This window comes from Scyliorhinus canicula, chromosome 13 (genome assembly GCF_902713615.1).
Source record: "Scyliorhinus canicula chromosome 13, sScyCan1.1, whole genome shotgun sequence".
Classification (NCBI taxonomy): Eukaryota; Metazoa; Chordata; class Chondrichthyes; order Carcharhiniformes; family Scyliorhinidae; genus Scyliorhinus; species Scyliorhinus canicula.
The window spans coordinates 153,393,612-153,411,421 of NC_052158.1; the positions used below are offsets into that span (position 1 = coordinate 153,393,612).

Here is a 17,810-nt window from a genome sequence, read left to right on the forward strand (position 1 = left end):
CCCCGGATAATACCGGGTCAGGCCGCCGGTGTTTACTGCACGTGTGGAGTGGAATGCATTTACTCCGCTGTTGAGGCAACGGAGAATAGCGATTTGGCGTGAAACTGACAACTTCCACGGTTTTGCCGTCAAAACCGATTCTCCGCCCAATCGTGTTTCGCGATTATGGCGTCGGCCGACAGAGAATCCCACCCCAGATCTTCAGGCCAAATAAATCTCTGTGAGGCCTAACTTTCTCAAACAAAGTGAGAGTGATATCTGAGGAGTATGGTGATCTGGAATAGACCCAAAAAGGGGTTAGGATTATCATTCACTTCATACTGGGCAGTAATTGCAGATAAGGAGCTTTAAAACATGAATTTATTTACCAGATACAAAACGGGTAAATGACCCACTTTCAGAGGCCGCTGACTGCCCACTGTGAACATGGAGTTATGGGGCATATAGGTGTCCCCCCAGACCACCCCAGCCCCCTGTTTGAGGCAATGGCATAAAGTCCTGATCGGCCCAGGAAGCAAGTTGCTCAGTTTTAGAGAGTGACATAATCCTATATATTATTCGAATGTCTTTATATCTTTATGTCTTGAGGCCCAAAAGATGTGCTTATTAGGTGAATTGGACATTTTGAATTCTCCCTCCGTGTATCGGAAGAAGGTGCTGAAGTGTGGCGACTAGGGGCTTTTCACAGTGACTTCATTGTAGTGTTAATGTAAGCCTACTTGTGACACTAATAAAGATTATTATGATCAAATACAGCTTGAATGTTAAAATAAATGCCAACGCTGGAAATCTGAAATAAAAACAGGCAATGCTGGAATAACTCAGAGGGCGGAGTCGGAACAAGCGGGGAGATTCGGAATGGGGCCCGGTCCCTGGGTGGGAGATGTGTGGCGGAGGGGGGGGGGGGGGGGGGGGGGGGGGGGTGTCAGAGTGGACACTTCCTTGCTCAATCTCACTGAACTGTCATTTATATCAAGTACTTATAGAACATAGAATTTACAGTGCAGAAGGAGGCCATTCAGCCCATCAATCTGCACTGGCCCATGGAAAGATCAGCCTAACTCAGCCCAGACCTCCACCCTATCCCCGTAACCCCAACTAACCATTTCTGGACACTAAGGGGCCGTTTAGCATGGTCAATCCACCTAACCTGCACGTCTTTGGACTGTGGATTGGATTGGATTTGTTTATTGTCACGTGTACCGATGTACAGTGAAAAGTATTTTTCTGCAAGCAGCTCAACAGATCATTCAGTACATGGGAAGAAAAGGGAATTAAACAAAATTCAAGAAAATACAAGAAAATACATAATAGGGCAACACAAGATATACAATGTGGGAGGAAACCAGAGCACCGGGAGAAAACCCACGCAGACACGGGGAGAACGTGCAGACCTCGCACAGTGACCCAAGCCGGGAATCGAACCTGGGACCCTGGAGCTGTGAGGCAACTGTGCTAACCACTGCACTCCCCTGCCGCCCCACTTATCACAGTAACTTCATTGCAGTGTTAATGTCAGCCTACTTCTGACAATAAAGATTATTGTTAAATTCAGCGGTGACTTTAATCAATCTGTGCGTTAAAACTGGAACTATCAACACTTAAACCCCCAGATTGGTTAGAATGAATCTGCCTCTGTTTCCATGTCACTAGATTTCGTTGAGTTTCTCCCCTGAACGGTAAGTTGTTGGGGAACAGTTTACTTTGAAGCTTCAGATTTCATATCCCGGTTTTTAAATGTTCTGCCTTCCGACAAGAAGGTTTTGAGAGACAAACAGACCATTTACTGGAAATGACAAGCACGGCTAATAAACGCCAGTTCAGACAAGTTGGGCGGAATGGCTTGTTTCTGCGATGTTTATTCCACAGATTTCCATGTTATTTTCGCAACATTGGCCAAGTCCACCTGTGACTAACACAGTTCAAATAGAAACGTGAAACCTGGGGCAAGTATCGCCTCCCAGCAGATAATCCAATGAACAGAAGCTGCTCCCTTTTTGTTCCCCCAGCACTTTCTGTTGCAATCTCACGTCGGCAGCATCCCGCAGGATTTTGCTTTTCTGGGAATTGCTTTGTCAGGACGCTTTGATTCATTGAAACGTGCTGATAATCAGAGCGAACCAGTCACTCCTCGCTCAGGTTACACAGCCCAGAGGAAGGTAAGACTAACGTTGCATTTCGAACTGCTCCTGTTCCGGGCGGGGGATCTTTGTTGCGGCGCAATGGGAGACCATTCGGCCCATCGAACGGACACCTCTCCAAACGAAAAGGCGTTCGTTCTTCGCCACTGATGAGTCTGAACCCCGCTAGGTAACTGAGAAAGAGAATTAGACGAGTATCTGTAAAGGAGATGTGGAGGGCTATGGGGAAAGGACGCATTATTGGCCCTGGGGGCAACCGCTCTTGCAGAGAGCCAGTATAGTCGCGCGATGTAGCGAATGGCCTTCTTCTGGACAAGAACCATGATTCCATTAATTGATGATAAGTAAAGAACCAGAATTTTTTTTAAAAAATTGAGAGTACCCAATCAATTTTTTCCAATTAAGGGGCAATTTAGCATAGCCAATCCACCTAGCCTGCACATCTTTGGGTTGTGGGGTGAAACCCACACAAACACGGGGAGAATGTGCAAACTCCACCCGGACAGTGACCCAGAGCCAGGATCAAACCTGGGACCTGGGCGCCGTGAGGCAACAGGGCTAACCCACTGCGCCACCGTGCTGCCCGTAAAGAACCAGAAATAATAATTTGTCTGTGTTGAATCATCGGGCAAAGCTTGACCATAACAGGATTGCAATTTGACATTAAGTTGGAGAGGGGGAAAAGATCATTCACAGGTGCCAGTTTCACATTTATATCCGGCCCATTTAAAAAGAAGAGGCTGGAACTGAACACACTGAGCTGGGACTGAACGGTTAACAGGTGAAGCGAGAAAATACTCGGAAGTTTTCAGGGAACTGTTTCGAACAATATTAATGCAAGCAGCTAAAGGTAAATATTTCTATCTGTTCAGTCAAATAACCGTGCAGAACATAAACAGTAAAGAGCGGGTTAAAACTGAAATAGTTTCATAAATGTGAAAGAAGAGGTGGACTGGGAAAAAGATAGAAAAGAACAAAGGAAAAAAAGAAAATATTAGGAGCAGAAATGGAATACTTTTTTAAATAATAAGATAGGACCACTAAAGACAAATGCTGGAAGTTCTTATCAATATATTAAGAGAAGGAGGAAGGTGCTCTTGATGACGTGGGCCTATTTTGGGTTGGATTTGTTTATTGTCATGTGTACGGAGGTACAGTGAAAAGTATTTTTCTGCGTGAAGCTCAACAGATCATTTAGTGCATGGGAAGAAAAGGAAATAAAAGAAAATACATAATAGTGCAACACAAAGTATTTGTGGTACAGCACTGTTAGTATATTATATGTATTGTGGTAAACTGTTACTGTACTATATATATTGTGGTAAACCACTGCCTGATGGCTCCGCCTCCCTTCGGGCTCAGTATAAAGGTGGCTGACCTCTGGCCCTGCCTCAGTTCAGGATCAGAGGACAGGAGGCTTTCTGTTTAGGTTATTGAAGCCTCAGTTCCGTTCACTACTCGTCTTGTGTTCATTGATGGCACATCAATTTAATAAGCTAAACTTTTAAGATAAATTCATTGCACAAGCCTGATCGCCTGGAGCTGGACCCACAAGCAGCCTCCGGGGTCTTGCACCCATCCTGGCTGACAGTCCCAGGGCCCGTCCTCCTCCGGAAGCATGCGACGAGTCATAAATCGGATCCCCTCATCGAGAAGGTCATGCTCCTCCATACCAACCCACAATATGCTATGTGGCACATCATGATGGGCGGCAGGACACAGTCTTCCTCCGGGATTTGGCATCTGTAGGTTCCCCAGCAACCATCACCACTACCCCCAACCCTACACTGTCTCCCTCCACCACTACCCAGCTACTTCAATCCCCCTCCACCACTACCCAGCTACTTCAATCCCCCTCCACCACTACCCAGCTACTTCAATCCCCCTCCACCACTACCCAGCTACTTCAATCTCCCTCCACCACTACCCGGCTACTTCAATCTCCCTCCACCACTACCCGGCTCCTTCAAGATTTGGCACCTGCAGGCCCACCGGTGACCATCACCACTACCCCCGCCCCTACACTGCCCCCCCCCCCCCCACCGACTCAACAACTGGGTGAAGAAGAGGACAACACGCTCCAGTGCCCACACCACAGATGGGACTGAGGCGATCACGGCGGAAGGTCAAGGCCCCCGACAGACATGACCTTTAAGTCCACTTCACCCCCGCTGGACTTTTTTTTAAACAGGGGGTGAATGTGGTAAAACACTGTTAGTATATTATATGTATTGTGGTAAACTGTTACTGTACTACATGTATTGTGGTAAATCACTGCCTGATGGCTCCGCGTCCCCTCAGGCTCAGTATAAAGGTGGCTGACCTCCGGCCCTGCCTCAGTTCGGGGTCAGAGGCCAGGAGGCTTTCTGTTTAGCTTATTAAAGCCTCAGTTTTGTTCACTTCTTGTCTTGTGTTCATTGATGTCACATCAGTATTTAAGCTGACACAAGTGATACAATATAAAATATAAGATTAGATAGAAACATACATGTAAAATAGAAGCAGCAGGAGGCCTGCTCTGCCATTTAGTTTGATCATGGCCGATCATCAAGTTCAATACCCTGATCCCACCTGTCCCCCATATATATCCCTTGATCCCTTTAGCTCCAAAACATATCCCGAATTCCTTCTTGAAAGTACTCATCAGATCCATCAATCAAGTTCTTTGGGTTCACTTTCACAGTACAGGGACTGAATTAAATACCCGTGAGAGAAGGGAAATTAAAATAAATCAATGGGAGGAACTTATAAAAAAATACTGTGACAATGGAGAAAAGAATGGGATTTAAGAGGTGAATCTCCTGGACCTGATGGTATTCACCAAATAATATTGAAAGAAGTCGGTGAGGCAATTGCAGAAATAGTGGGCGCAATTCTCCGCAAATGCGGAGAGTCGTAAAGGCTGCCGTGAAACCGGCCGTGTTTCACGGCAGCCTCCGCGCACCCTCCCGGGACCCGATTCACCCCCCTGGTCGGGGCTAGCATTGCGGCCCCGGGAAGAATGGCAGCACGGGCTTAGCGAGCGTTCGCTAAGCCCGGCCGCCAAGACTCACGGCGGCTGACGCGCACGATGACGTCAACCGCGCATGCGCGGATGACGTCATCGCGCATATGCGTCAAACCCGCGCATGCGCGGTCCGCCATGCCCCTCAGCTGCCCTGCGGACTGATCCTACGGGGCGGCTGAGGGACAAAGAGTGCACGGGAATCGGACCCGCTGCCCATGATCAGTGGGCACCGATCGCGGGCCCATGCCACCCTTGGCATGGCCGTGGTGCGGCCGTGCCAATCGGTGGCATGGTTGTGCAGAACGGCACTTTGCGGCCGTTTTCACGAACTGTGATAGCAGGTGTGTTTAAATTCGTGAAAACGGCCGGAAAGGCCTGGGAAATCAGCCCATCGGATAGGGAAGAATCGCTGCTCACCGTAAAAAAACGGCGAGCCGCAATTCGTGTCGTGGGGCGGCTGTGGGGGGGGGGGGGGGGAGAATAGCGGGAGGTCGGGAAAAATGTCGGGAAGGCCCTCCCGCTATTCTCCGACCCGTCGTGGGGGGTGGACAATCGCGCCCAGTAGTCATAAACGTTTAAAGGTGCCTTGACCCGAGATTACAATTGGCGGATGGGACATTTGCTAATTTCATTTTTACTTAATGGTCAAGGTAACTACAGACCTGCCAATTTCGCACCAGGGAACCAATAATTTGAAGGGTTCATCGCGCACGAAACCTAAACGTCAATTAATCATCATATAAGATAGTTAAGGTCCGTACTACGTTGGTTTCACTTTGCAATATTAGGAAAACAAATGTAGTTTTAAGAGATTTATATTTAGCTCAGTTTGTGATGTCAAAAGCACAGGTTCAATTCCCGCACTGGCTGAGGTTATTCATGCCTTCTCAACCTTGCCCCTCGCCTGAGGTGTGGTGATCCTCAGGTTAAACAACCACCAGTCACCTCTCCCCTCAAAGGGGAAAGCAGCCGATGGTCATCTGGGACTCTGCAGACTTTACTTACTTATCTTTTGTATTAATAAATATTAGAAATAAAATACAGTTTAAGTGTGTTTAATTTATCTTTCCTGTGTAAAGAAGGGAAAAGCTATAGTTAGATTTATGCTGGACACAGGCGTGTGGTGGTTTGGTCTCAGTTCCAGCTGTGCTTCTATTGTGCTCAGAGAGGGATACAGCATGAAAAGTCATGCGGACGCAGGAGATTGTTACTTAGAAACTGGGGGCTTTTTAAGTTAGGAAGGATTTTGCAGTTGAAAATAGATAATGAGAGACAAGGCAGCTCTCACAGAGGGAACATCTCTCTCAGCTTTGATAGAAGAAAACCATACCATGGAGTAATAGTTAAGAAAAGAAGGGTAGCAAGGATAATCCAGGGAACTACAGGCCTGTGAGCCTTACATCAGTAGTAGGGAAATTACTGGAGAGAATTCTTCGAGACAGGATCTGCTCCCATTTGGAAGCAAACGGACTTATTAGCGAGAGGCAGCATGGTTTTGTGAAGGGGAGGTCGTGTCTCACTAACTTGATAGAGTTTTTCGAAGAGGTCACAAAGATGATTGATGCAGGTAGGGAAGTGGATGTTGTCCATATGGTCTTCAGTAAGGCCTTTGACAAGGTCCCTCATGGCAGACTGGTACAAAAGGGCAGCATGGTAGCATTGTGGATAGCACAATTGTTTCACAGCTCCAGGGTCCCAGGTTCGATTCCGGCTTGGGTCACTGTCTGTGAGGAGTCTGCACATCCTCCCCGTGTATGCGTGGGTTTCCTCCGGCTGCTCCTGTTTCCTCCCACAGTCCAAAGATGTGCAGGTTAGGTGGATTGGCCATGCTAAATTGCCCTTAGTGTCCAAAATTGCCCTTAGTGTTGGGTGGGTTACTGGGTTATGGGGATAGGGTGGAGGTGTTGACCTTGGGTAGGGTGCTCTTTCCAAGAGCCGGTGCAGACTCGATGGGCCGAATGGCCTCCTGCACTGTGAATTCTATGATAATCTATGATAAATAATCTATGAAAAGGTGAAGTCACATGGGATCAGGGGTGAGCTGGCAAGATCGATACAGAATTGGCTAGGTCATAGAAGGCAGAGAGGAGCAATGGAAGGCTGCTTTTCTAATTGGAGGGCTGTGACAAGTGGTGTTCTGCAGGGATCAGTGCTGGGACCTTTGCTGTTCGTAGTATATATAAATGATTTGGAGGAGAATGTAACTGGTCTGATGAGTAAGTTTGTAGAAGACACAATGGTTGGTGGAATTGCGGATAGCGATGAGGACTGTCAGAGGATACAGCAGGATTTAGATCGTTTGGAGACTTGGGCGGAGAGATGGCAGATGGAGTTTAATTCGGACAAATGTGAGGTAATGCATTTTGGAAGGTTTAATGGAGGTAGGGAATATACAGTGAGTGGAAGGACTCTCAAGGGTATAAGGGTATTGATAGTCAGTGAGATTTAGGTTTATAGGTCCACAGGCCACTGAAAGGGGCAACACAGGTGGAGAAGGTAGTCAAGAAGGCATACGGCATGCTTGCCTACATTGCTGGGGAATTGAGTATAAAAATTGTCAAGTCATGTTGCAGCTGTATAGAACCTTAGGCCACACTTGGAGTATAGTGTTCAATTTTGGTCGCCACACTAGCAGAAGGATGTGGAGGCTTTGGAGAGAGTCCAGAAGAGATTTACCATGATGTTGCCTGGTATGGAGGGCATTAGCTATGAGGGGAGGTTGAATAAACATGGTTTGTTCTCACTCGAATGACAGAGATTGAGAGGCGACCTGATAGAGGTCTACAAAATTATTAGGGGCATAGACAGAGTGGATAGTCAGAGGCTTTTTCCCAGGGTAGAGGGGTCAATTACTAGGAGGCATAAGTTTAAGGTGCGAGCTGCAAGGTTTAGAGGAGATGTACGAGACAAGTGTTTTAGACAGAGGGTAGTGGGTGCCTGGAACCCGCTGCCGGAGGAGATGGTGAAGCAGGGACGATAGTGACATTTAAGGGGCATCTTGACAAATACATGAATAGGATGAGAATAGAGGGATAGGAACCCCGGAAGTGTAGAAAATTTTAGTTTAGACGGGCAGCATGGTCGACACAGGCTTGGAGGACCGAAGGGCCTGTTCCTGTGCTGTACTTTTCTTTGTTCTCTGTTCTTTGTAAAACAGGCACAGAGAGCTAAAATTCAGCTAGCTAAGGAAACTAAATCACTGAAGCAAAGTTTCCAAGAAGCCTGAACTTAACGGTATTGAACAGAGAACTGTTCAGTAAAGACAGGCAGAGCTTTTTTTTCCATACATTTAGTGTCTCCAATTCATTTTATCCAATTAAGGGGCAATTTAGCATGGCCAATCCACCTCACCTGCACATCTTTGGGTTGTGGGGGCGAAACCCATGCAAACACGGGGAGAATTAACAAAGTCCACATGGACAGTGACCCAGAGCCGGGATCGAACCTGGGACCTCAGTGCTGTGAGGCAACCTTGCTAACCACTTGCGCCACCGTGCTGCCCCCAAAGACAGGCAGAGTTAAGAAGATGACAGAGTTAAAGGGTCAGCTGTGGTAACCAGATTTAAAGTAGGAAAGCAAACTTCAGAGGTAAATCAAAAGTTTGATGCCCTTTTATTGCAGTCTGTAAATTTATACTTCAAGCAACTATGAGACAAAGAAATCCTGAAGGGGGAGGTGTCAAACATGTAAGTGAATCCTTAATGGACACTGCAGAGGAAAAATCTTGTTTAAAAGAAGATTTGGAAAGTGCATTTTATGAAAGCGGAATTTAAAGTCACTGATGTGAAGCTGGAGTTCAATTGGACAAGGTGGCTCACATTGTGAAGATCATCAGGAGGGATTCTGAGCAGAAATCCACAGACATCACTTGGAATTATAGAATTTACAGTGCAAGACGAGGCCACGCGGCCCATTGAGTCTGTCACCGGCCCTTGGAAAGAGCACCCTACTTAAGCCCACAGGTCCACCCAATCCTCGTAACCCAGTAACCCCACCTAACCTTTCTTTGGACACTAAGGGCAATTTATCATGGCCAATCGACCTAACTTGAACATCGTTGGACTGCGGGAGGAAACCGGAGCTCCCGGAGGAAACCCACGCAGATACGGGGAGAACGTACAGACTCCGCACTGACAGTGACCTAAGCCGGGAATCGAATCTGGACTCAGGAGCTGTGAAGCAACAATGCTAACCACTGTGCTACCATGCCACCCCTTAGGTTCAGAGTGGACTGTGTGTTTTTCTGCAGCCAGTGTATGACTAAAGGGATTTTGTGTAACTGAATCCCTTGATATTCCCCTTGATATTCAATGCTACTACCATCGCAAAATCTGAAGGTGGTTTCAAGAGCCAGAAACTGCTTTGCAATACATGTATCACTTTAGGGCTTGCTTGTTTAACTAGATTGGGAGCTGTATGTGTATTTTCTTGTTGTTTTAATAGGAATTTGAATGGTAGCTTTAAGGTGTACATGTAAGCAGTTCTTTTGGGCGTTGAAAGTTAAAGTTTAATATTGCAGCTGTAGTAAAGTTTTATTTTAAAATAACCATGCCCTATTTCTTCATGCACTCATTCCTGGAACTAATTGTTCTTTCCACACAGTCTTTAATAAAACAAGATAGGGCAGCACGGTGGTGCAATGGTTAGCACTGCTGCCTCATGGCGCCGAGGTCCCAGGTTCAAACCCGACTCTGGGTCACTGTCCGTGTAGGGTTTGCACACTTTCCCCGTGTTTTCCCCCACAACTCAAAGATGTGCAGGGCAGGTAGATTGGCCACGCTAAATTGGCCCTTAATTGGAATAAATGAATTGGGTACTCTGAATTTATAGAATTTAAAAAAAAGTAAGATAAAATATTGCCGTTTTGATCCAGTATCCTAGTTACTGGTGGGGCTGGTTTAGCACAGGGCTAACTCGCTGGCTTTGAAAGCAGACCAAGGCAGGCCAGCAGCACGGTTCAATTCTGTACCAGCCTCCCCGAACAGGCGCTGGAATGTGGCGACGAGGGGCTTTTCACAGTAACTTCATTTGAAGCCTACTTGTGACAATAAGCGGTTTTCATTTCATTTTCATTTCACTGTTGGTTTGGGATTTTAATACATCGAAACACCACCACCTGCAAAGTAAGCCACACACCATCCTGAATTGGAATTATAATCACTGTTCCTTCTATACCTCTGGGTCGAGGTCTTGGAATTCCCAACTGAAAAGCACCGTGGATGTTCCCAAAACACTTGGGCTGTCAAATGTCATAAATGTGGCTCCATGCCATCTTTTCAAGGGAAATTGGGCAATAAAAGTGCTGGCCTAAAAAGTGATGGGAACATCTGGTGAAATGATCTTTCTGGCATGAACTCATCCTGACGTTTTTGAAATCAGACCATTGTTTTCATGATCCACCACCCACTGATAACCTTATTCATGTTCGATCATGCTCATACAGGAAATAAAATGTTGCTTATATTACATTTCTGTGGTTATCCTCACCTTATAACTGTGTCTGCTGCTGCTGCAATCTGAGACTAACAGAAGAATTTCCTCTACCTCATTTCTCCGAAAGGTATTCAATTTCCATTTGTCTGTTTTTTAAAATTCAGAATTGTGCTCACATTATTGTACAAGATCTCACAAATGTCGCTCGCAGGTACAAGTTGAAGAAACAACTCACAGATTCTCCTTTCTCTTCCAGACAATTGTCGTGACAATGGCTTACCTTTTGCGGGATGGCGAAAACGTCCGTCCACTAAACCAATTCCCACCACAATGGCCACTGTCGTGTCCCCATCAATGGGTTCAATATCTGGAAAATGGTCATGTGAACGAAACTATGGCTACAACACTCAATCAAGATAAATCTGCTGTACAGAAGTTGCTCAAAGGAAAACTCAAGGCGTTGGGTGTAAGTGCACTTTCCAAAGTGGAAACTTTTCCAGCACAATATAGATCTGAAAGGAAAGGGTGTAATGTAGCAATGTAAAATGTTATTGACGTGGGTTGCATGGCTTTGCTTTTAACATAACTGCAGGAGATTACACAATGAGGTATGATAGTGAAACGATTATGTCCTAGAAATGTAACGGTCGGGACTGATGAGAAAACACCTGTAATTAGCATGGACTGGACTGTCATCAAAACATGTATATCTCATAGATCATAGATCATAGAATTTATGGTGCAGAAGGAGGCCATTCGGCCCATCGAGTCTGCACCGGCTCTTGGAGAGAGCACCCTACCCAAGGTCAACAACTCCATCCTATCCTCATAACCCAGTAACCCCACCCAACACTAAGGGCAATTTTGGACACTATGGGCAATTTATCATGGCCAATCCACTTAACCTGCACATTTTTGGACTGTGGGAGGAAACCGAAGCACCCGGAGGAAACCCACGCACACACGGGGAGGATGTGCAGACTCCGCACAGACAGTGACCCAAGCCGTGAAGCAATTGTGCTATCCACAATGCTACCCTGCTGCCAAGACAGGTGGAATTGAACCACTCTGTTGCTAGACAGATGCAGGTTCAAAGCCTGCACCTCAGACCACTGAGGATCATCCGGGCTCTGGTTCACCAATGTCCTTCCGGGAAGGAAATCTGCACCCTTTATCTTCATTAGCCAAATATTTTTAATTTATTTAGAGCGGAGCTGCTGATTGGCTGTTGCGGGGAAAATTTGCATCAGTGCATTGTGGTCACCCTATCTTGAAGGTGTTTTGTGGAGGAGCTGTTGTCAAGTGACAGTTAAACCCCAAACACTTCTTCAGTGTTTCCCTCCCTACCTCCTCCTCTAACCAAAAAAAACAATCACTGCAAGGATCCCAGCCGAGTAAAGCTAAAGAGGTAGACTTGAGGGCAGGTAGAAGTAGAAAGAAGTTGAACCGTGACATCACAGCCTGCAGGTAACTGATTGGCTGGTGACTGGTTAGTAGTTTTTATTTTCCCTGAGGTGTTATCGTGCGGGGTGCAGTGGTTGCTGAGTGAGTGCATGCTGAGAAAGGGGAGTCAATTTTTAAAAAACTTACTGTTGGGAGTTTCCAGCTGAATCCAGTCGGTGGGAGGACAGAGTGACTGCTGGGTAAGTAGTAAAGATTTAACTTGTTTGCACAGGCCCATAACAGCTTATTGCTGTTCTTGTGTGGGGCGCAGTGGTTGCTGGTTAAGTGTTTCATATTTACCTGTATTTCAGTTGGGCAGTTCCTAAACCCTAGACACTACACTTGTAGTCTCTCCCACCCTTCCATCTCCTTTAATCTAAGGGATAGAGTGAATAACAGGTAAACTCTTTCTTTCTTTTTCTTTTTATTATCTAGAGGGGATGGCAGGGAAGCCAATGCAATGTTCCTCCAGCAGAATGTTTGAGGTGAGGGACGCCGTCAGTGTGCCTGCTGATTTCACCTGTGGGAAGTGCACCCATCTCCAGCTCCTCAGAAACCGCATGAGGGAACTGGAGCTGGAGCTGGATGAACTTCGGATCATTCGGGCGGCAGAGGTGGTCATAGATAGTAGCTTCAGGGATGTAGTTACTCCGAAGAATCAAGATAGATGGGTGACGGTGAGAGGGGCTGGGAGGAAGCAGTCAGTACAGGGATCCTCTGTGGTCGTTGCCCTCAGTAACAAGTATACCGCTTTGGATGCTGTTGAGGGGGATGACCTACCAGAGGTAAGCCACAGTGAACGGATCTCCAGCACTGAGTCCATCCCTGTGGCTCAGAAGGGAAGGAGGGAGAGCAGGAGAGCAATAATTATTGGGGACTCGATAGTTAGAGGGACAGATAGACGGTTCTGTGGCAGCGAAATAGACTCACGGATGGTATGTTGCCTCCCGGGCGCCAGGGTCCGTGACGTCTTGGACCGTGTTTTCAGAATCCTTCAGGGGGAGGGGGGAACAATCACAAGTCGTGGTACACATCGGTACCAACGACATAGGTAAGAGAAGGGACGGGGATTTAAAACAGGAATTTAGGGAGCTAGAGTGGAAGCTGAGAGCCAGGACAATCTATGTTGTCATCTCTGGTTTGTTGCCGGTGCCACGTGCTAGTGAGGTGAGGAACAGGGAGGGAGTGCAGATAAACACGTGGCTGCAGGATGGTGTAGGAATGAGGGTTTCAGGTACGTGGATAATTGGAGCACATTCTGGGGAAGGTGGGACCTGTACAGACAGGACAGTTTGCACCTGAACTAGAGGGGCACCAATATCCTGGGAGGGAAATTAGCTACGGCTCTTCGGGGGGTTTAAACTAATTTGTCAGGGGGCTGGGAAAATGAGCTGTAGTCCAGAAGCCAGTGATGAGAGTAGTGAGGTACTGAGGAGGGTATCAGGGTCGCAGGAGTGTACTGGCAGACAGAAAGGTGTGTTGAAGTGTGTCTACTTCAATGCAATGAGCATCCGGAATAAGGTTGGTGAACTTGGAGCGTGGATGGTACTTGGGACTACGACGTTGTGGCCATTACAGAGACATGGTTAGAAAGGGTCAGGAATGGTTGTTGGAAGTTCCGGGGTATAGATGTTTCAGTAAGAGTAGGGAAGGTGGTAAAAGAGGTGGAGGAGTAGCATTGTTAATCAAGGATAGCTTAACGGCTGCAGAAAGGCAGTTCAAAGGGGATCTACCTACTGAGGTAATATGGGCCGAAGTTAGAAATAGGAAAGGAGCGGTCACATTGTTAGGAGTTTTCTATACGCCCCCAAATAGTAATAGAGATGTGGAGGAAGAAAGTGCAAAACAGATTATGGAAAGGTGTGGAGGTCTCAGGGTAGTTGTCATGGGTGACTTTAACTTTCCAAATATTGATTGGAACGTCTATAGGTTGAACAGTTCGGATGGGGCAGTTTTTGTACAGTGTGTGCAGGAGGGTTTCCTGACACAATATGTGTATAGGCCGACAAGAGGGGGGGCAACATTGGATTTGGTACTGGGTAATGAACCGGGCCAATTGCTAGTTTTGTTTGTGGGAGAGCACTTTGGAGATAGTTACCACAATTCGGTGTCTTTCATTATTGCAATGGAGACGGATAGGGCCATACGGCAGGGCAAGGTTTATAATCGGGGGAGGGGTACTTATGCTGCAATGAGGCAAGAATTAGGGACAGTAAGAAGTCTTAGAACACCAGGTTAAAGTCCAACAGGTTTGTTTCAAACACAAGCTTTTGGAGCGCTGCTCCTTCCGAAGGAGCAGCGCTCCGAAAGCTCGTGTTTGAAACAAACCTGTTGGACTTTAACCTGGTGTTGTAAGACTTCTTACTCTGCTGACCCCAGTCCAACGCCGGCATCTCCACATCAAGAATTAGGGAGAATAAGATGGGAACAGAAACTGTCAGAGAAAGGCACAAATGAAAAGTGGAGCTTGTTCAAGGAACAAATATTGCGGGTCCTTGATAGGTATGTCTCTGTCAGGCAGGGAGGAAATGGCCGTGTGAGGGAACCATGGTTCACAAAAGAGGTTGAATGTCTTGTCAAGAGGAAAAAGGAAGAGAATATAAGGATGAGAAAACAAGGTTCAGTTGGATCGCTTGAGGGTTACAAAGTAGCAAGGAATGAGCTAAAAAAAAAGGGCTTAGGAGGGGGTATGAGAATTCCTTGGCGGGTCAGATCAAGGAAAACCCCAAGGCTTTTTACTCTTATGTGAAATATAAAATAATGACCAGGGTGAGGGTAGGGCCGGTCAAGGACAGTAGTGGGAACTTGTGCATGGAGTCAGAAGGAATAGGAGAGGCGTTGAATGAATACTTTTCTTCAGTGTTCACCAAGGAGAGGGGCCATGTTTTTGAGGGTGAGAATGTGATACAGGTGGGTAGGCTGGAGGAGGTAGATGTTCTGAGGAAGGATGTATTCGCAATTTTGAAAAACCTGAGGGTCGACAAGTCTCCTGGGCCAGATGGGATATATCCAAGGATTCTTTGGGAGGCAAGGAATGAGATTGCAGAGCCTGTGGCTTTGATCTTTGGGTCCACACTGTCCACGGGGATAGTGCCAGAGGACTGGAGAGTGGCGAATGTTGTTCCTCTGTTCAAGAAAAGGAATAGGAATGACTCTGGTAATTATAGGCCAATTAGTCTTACTTCGGTGGTCGGTAGGTTAATGAAAAAGATCCTGAAGGATAGGATTTATGACCATTTGGAAAGATGCAGCTCAATCCGGGATAGTCAACACGGATTTGTGAAGGGTAAGTCTTGCCTCACAAATTTGATTGAATTCTTTGAGGAGGCAACTAAGTGTGTAGATGAAGGTAGAGCAGTTGATGTCATATGCATGGATTTCAGTAAGGCGTTTGATAAGTTTCCCCATGGTCGGCTCATGAAGAAAGTAAGGAGTGTGGGATAGAGGGAAATTTGGCCAAATGGATAAGTAACTGGCTATCACATAGAAGAGAGAGGGTGGTGGTGGATAGAAAATTTTCAGACTGGAGTCCAGTTACCAGCGGTGTACCACAGGGATCAGTGCTGGGTCCTCTGCTATTTGTGATTTTTATCAATGACTTGGAGGAGGGGGCTGAAGAGTGAGTCAGTAAATTTGCTGATGACACCAAGATTGGTGGAGTAGTGGATGAGGTGGAGGGCTGTTGTAGGCTGCAAAGAGACATTGATAGGATGCAGAGCTGGGCCAAAAAATTGCAGATGGAGTTTAACCCTGATAAGTGCGAGTTGATTCATTTTGGTAGGAAAAATTTGAATGCGGATTACAGGGTCAACGGCAGGGTTCTGAGGAATGTGGAGGAACAGAGAGATCTTGGGGTTCATGTCCACAGATCTCTGAAGGTTGCCACTCAAGTGGATAGAGCCGTGAAGAAGGCTTATAGTGTGTTAGCATTTATTAACAGGGGGTTTGAGTTTAAGAGCCGCGGGTTTATGCTGCAACTATACATGACCCTGGTGAGACCACATTTGGAGTATTGTGTGCAGCTCTGGTCATCTCACTATAGGAAGGATGTGGAAGCATTGGGAAGGGTGCAAAGGAGATTTACCAGGACGCTGCCTTGTTTGCAGGATAGATCTTATGAGAAAAGGCTGAGGGAGCTAGGGCTTATCTTTTTGGAGCGGAGGAGGATGAGAGGTGACTTAATAGAGGTTTATAAGATGATGAGGGGGATAGATAGAGTGGACGTTCAGAGACTATTTCCTCGGGTGGATGTAGCTGTTACGACGGGGCATAACTATAAGATTCAGGGTGGGAGATATAGGAGGGGTATCCGAGGTAGGTTATTTATTCAGAGTGGTTAATGTGTGGAATGGACTGCCTGCTGTGATAGTGGAGTCAGACACTTTAGGAACTTTCAAGTGGTTATTGGATAGGCACATGGAGCACACCAGAATGACAGGGAGTGGGATTGCTTGATCTTGGTTTTGGACAATGCTTGGCACAACATCGAGGGCCAAAGGGCCTGTTGTGTGCTGTACTGTTCTATGTTCTATTTATTTTTAAATTAATTTAGAGTACCCAATTCTTTTTTTTCCAATTAAGGGGCGATTAAGTGTGGCCAGTTCACCTGCCCAGCACATCTTTTTGGTTGTGGGTATGAGACCCACACAAACACGGGGAGCATGTGCAAACTCCACAGGGACTAGTGACCCGTGGCTGGAATCAAATCCGGGTCCTCAGCGGCATCAGGCAGCAGTGCTAACCACTGCGCCACTGTACTGCCCTTTCATTGGCCAAATATGACCCCAAGTCTATTGTTTTGTGGTTGACATTTAGATGGCATTCTCAAATTGCCTAGCAAGCTTTGTATTAAACCCTATGGACTCCCAGTGAGTATCAGGGAGCTGACACTCCAAGGTGCATGGAGGGGCCTTTTGGCAACAATCATCCCACTAGGGGCTGTTTAGCACAGGGCTAAATCGCTGGCTTTGAAAGCAGACCAAGGCAGGTCAGCAGCACGGTTCAATTCCCGTAACAGCCTCCCCGAACAGGCGCCGGAATGTGGCGACTAGGGGCTTTTCACAGTAACTTCATTTGAAGCCTACTTGCGACAATAAGTCATTTTCATTTAATTTCATTTCACTATGGCGAAGATGTCTTGGCACAGAAACAGACTTAAGGCCTTCAAACTTCTGAAAAATGTCTCCCCTTTGTCCTAATACCTGCTGTGGTGATTTCACTTCCAGCTTTTTGTTAAGCGCAACACTTCCAACTCCTCTGAAAAATTCAGTGCATTAAGTCTGTTTCTGTTTTCGCAGATCTCTGTATGCCTGCTGAGTATGTCCAGCATTCTCGGATTTTTTTTTTAGATTTACTGCGACCACAGTATTTAGCGTTTGTTTAAAATTTTACTGCCCCAATATCATGTTTGAGCGAGCTCTTGTGAAACAATGTGAAGTGTCAATGCCTTAGAGCCAGCAGCTCTGGGTTTGAATACCACTCAAAGAACAAAGACCATCGAACAAAGAAAAGTACAGTACAGGAACAGGCCCTTCGGCCCTCCAAGCCTGCGCCAACCATGCTGCCCGTCTAAACTAAAACTTTCTACACTTCCGGGGTCCGTATCCCTCTATTCCCATCCTATTCATGTATTTGTCAAGATGCCCCTTAAACGCCATTATCGCCCCTGCTTCCACCACCTCCTCTGGCAGTGAGTTCCAGGCATCCACTATCCTCTGTGTAAAAAACTTACCTCGTACATCTCCTCTAAACCTTGCCCCTCGCACCTTAAACCTATGCCCCCTAGT

At 46.6% G+C, this 17,810-nt stretch overlaps 1 protein-coding gene across 1 annotated transcript in view; it reads left to right on the forward strand.

Annotated features, from left to right (window-relative positions):
* Positions 1-1,979: 1,979 nt before the first annotated feature.
* Positions 1,980-17,810, forward strand: part of LOC119976767 (membrane-spanning 4-domains subfamily A member 4A-like) — a 41,115-nt gene continuing 25,284 nt past the window's right edge. The window contains exons 1-2 of the mRNA XM_038817512.1: positions 1,980-2,159; positions 10,838-11,047. Coding sequence (XP_038673440.1) covers positions 10,853-11,047 — 195 coding nt within the window. The 5' untranslated portion in view covers positions 1,980-2,159; positions 10,838-10,852. The remainder of the gene's footprint in view (positions 2,160-10,837; positions 11,048-17,810) is intronic.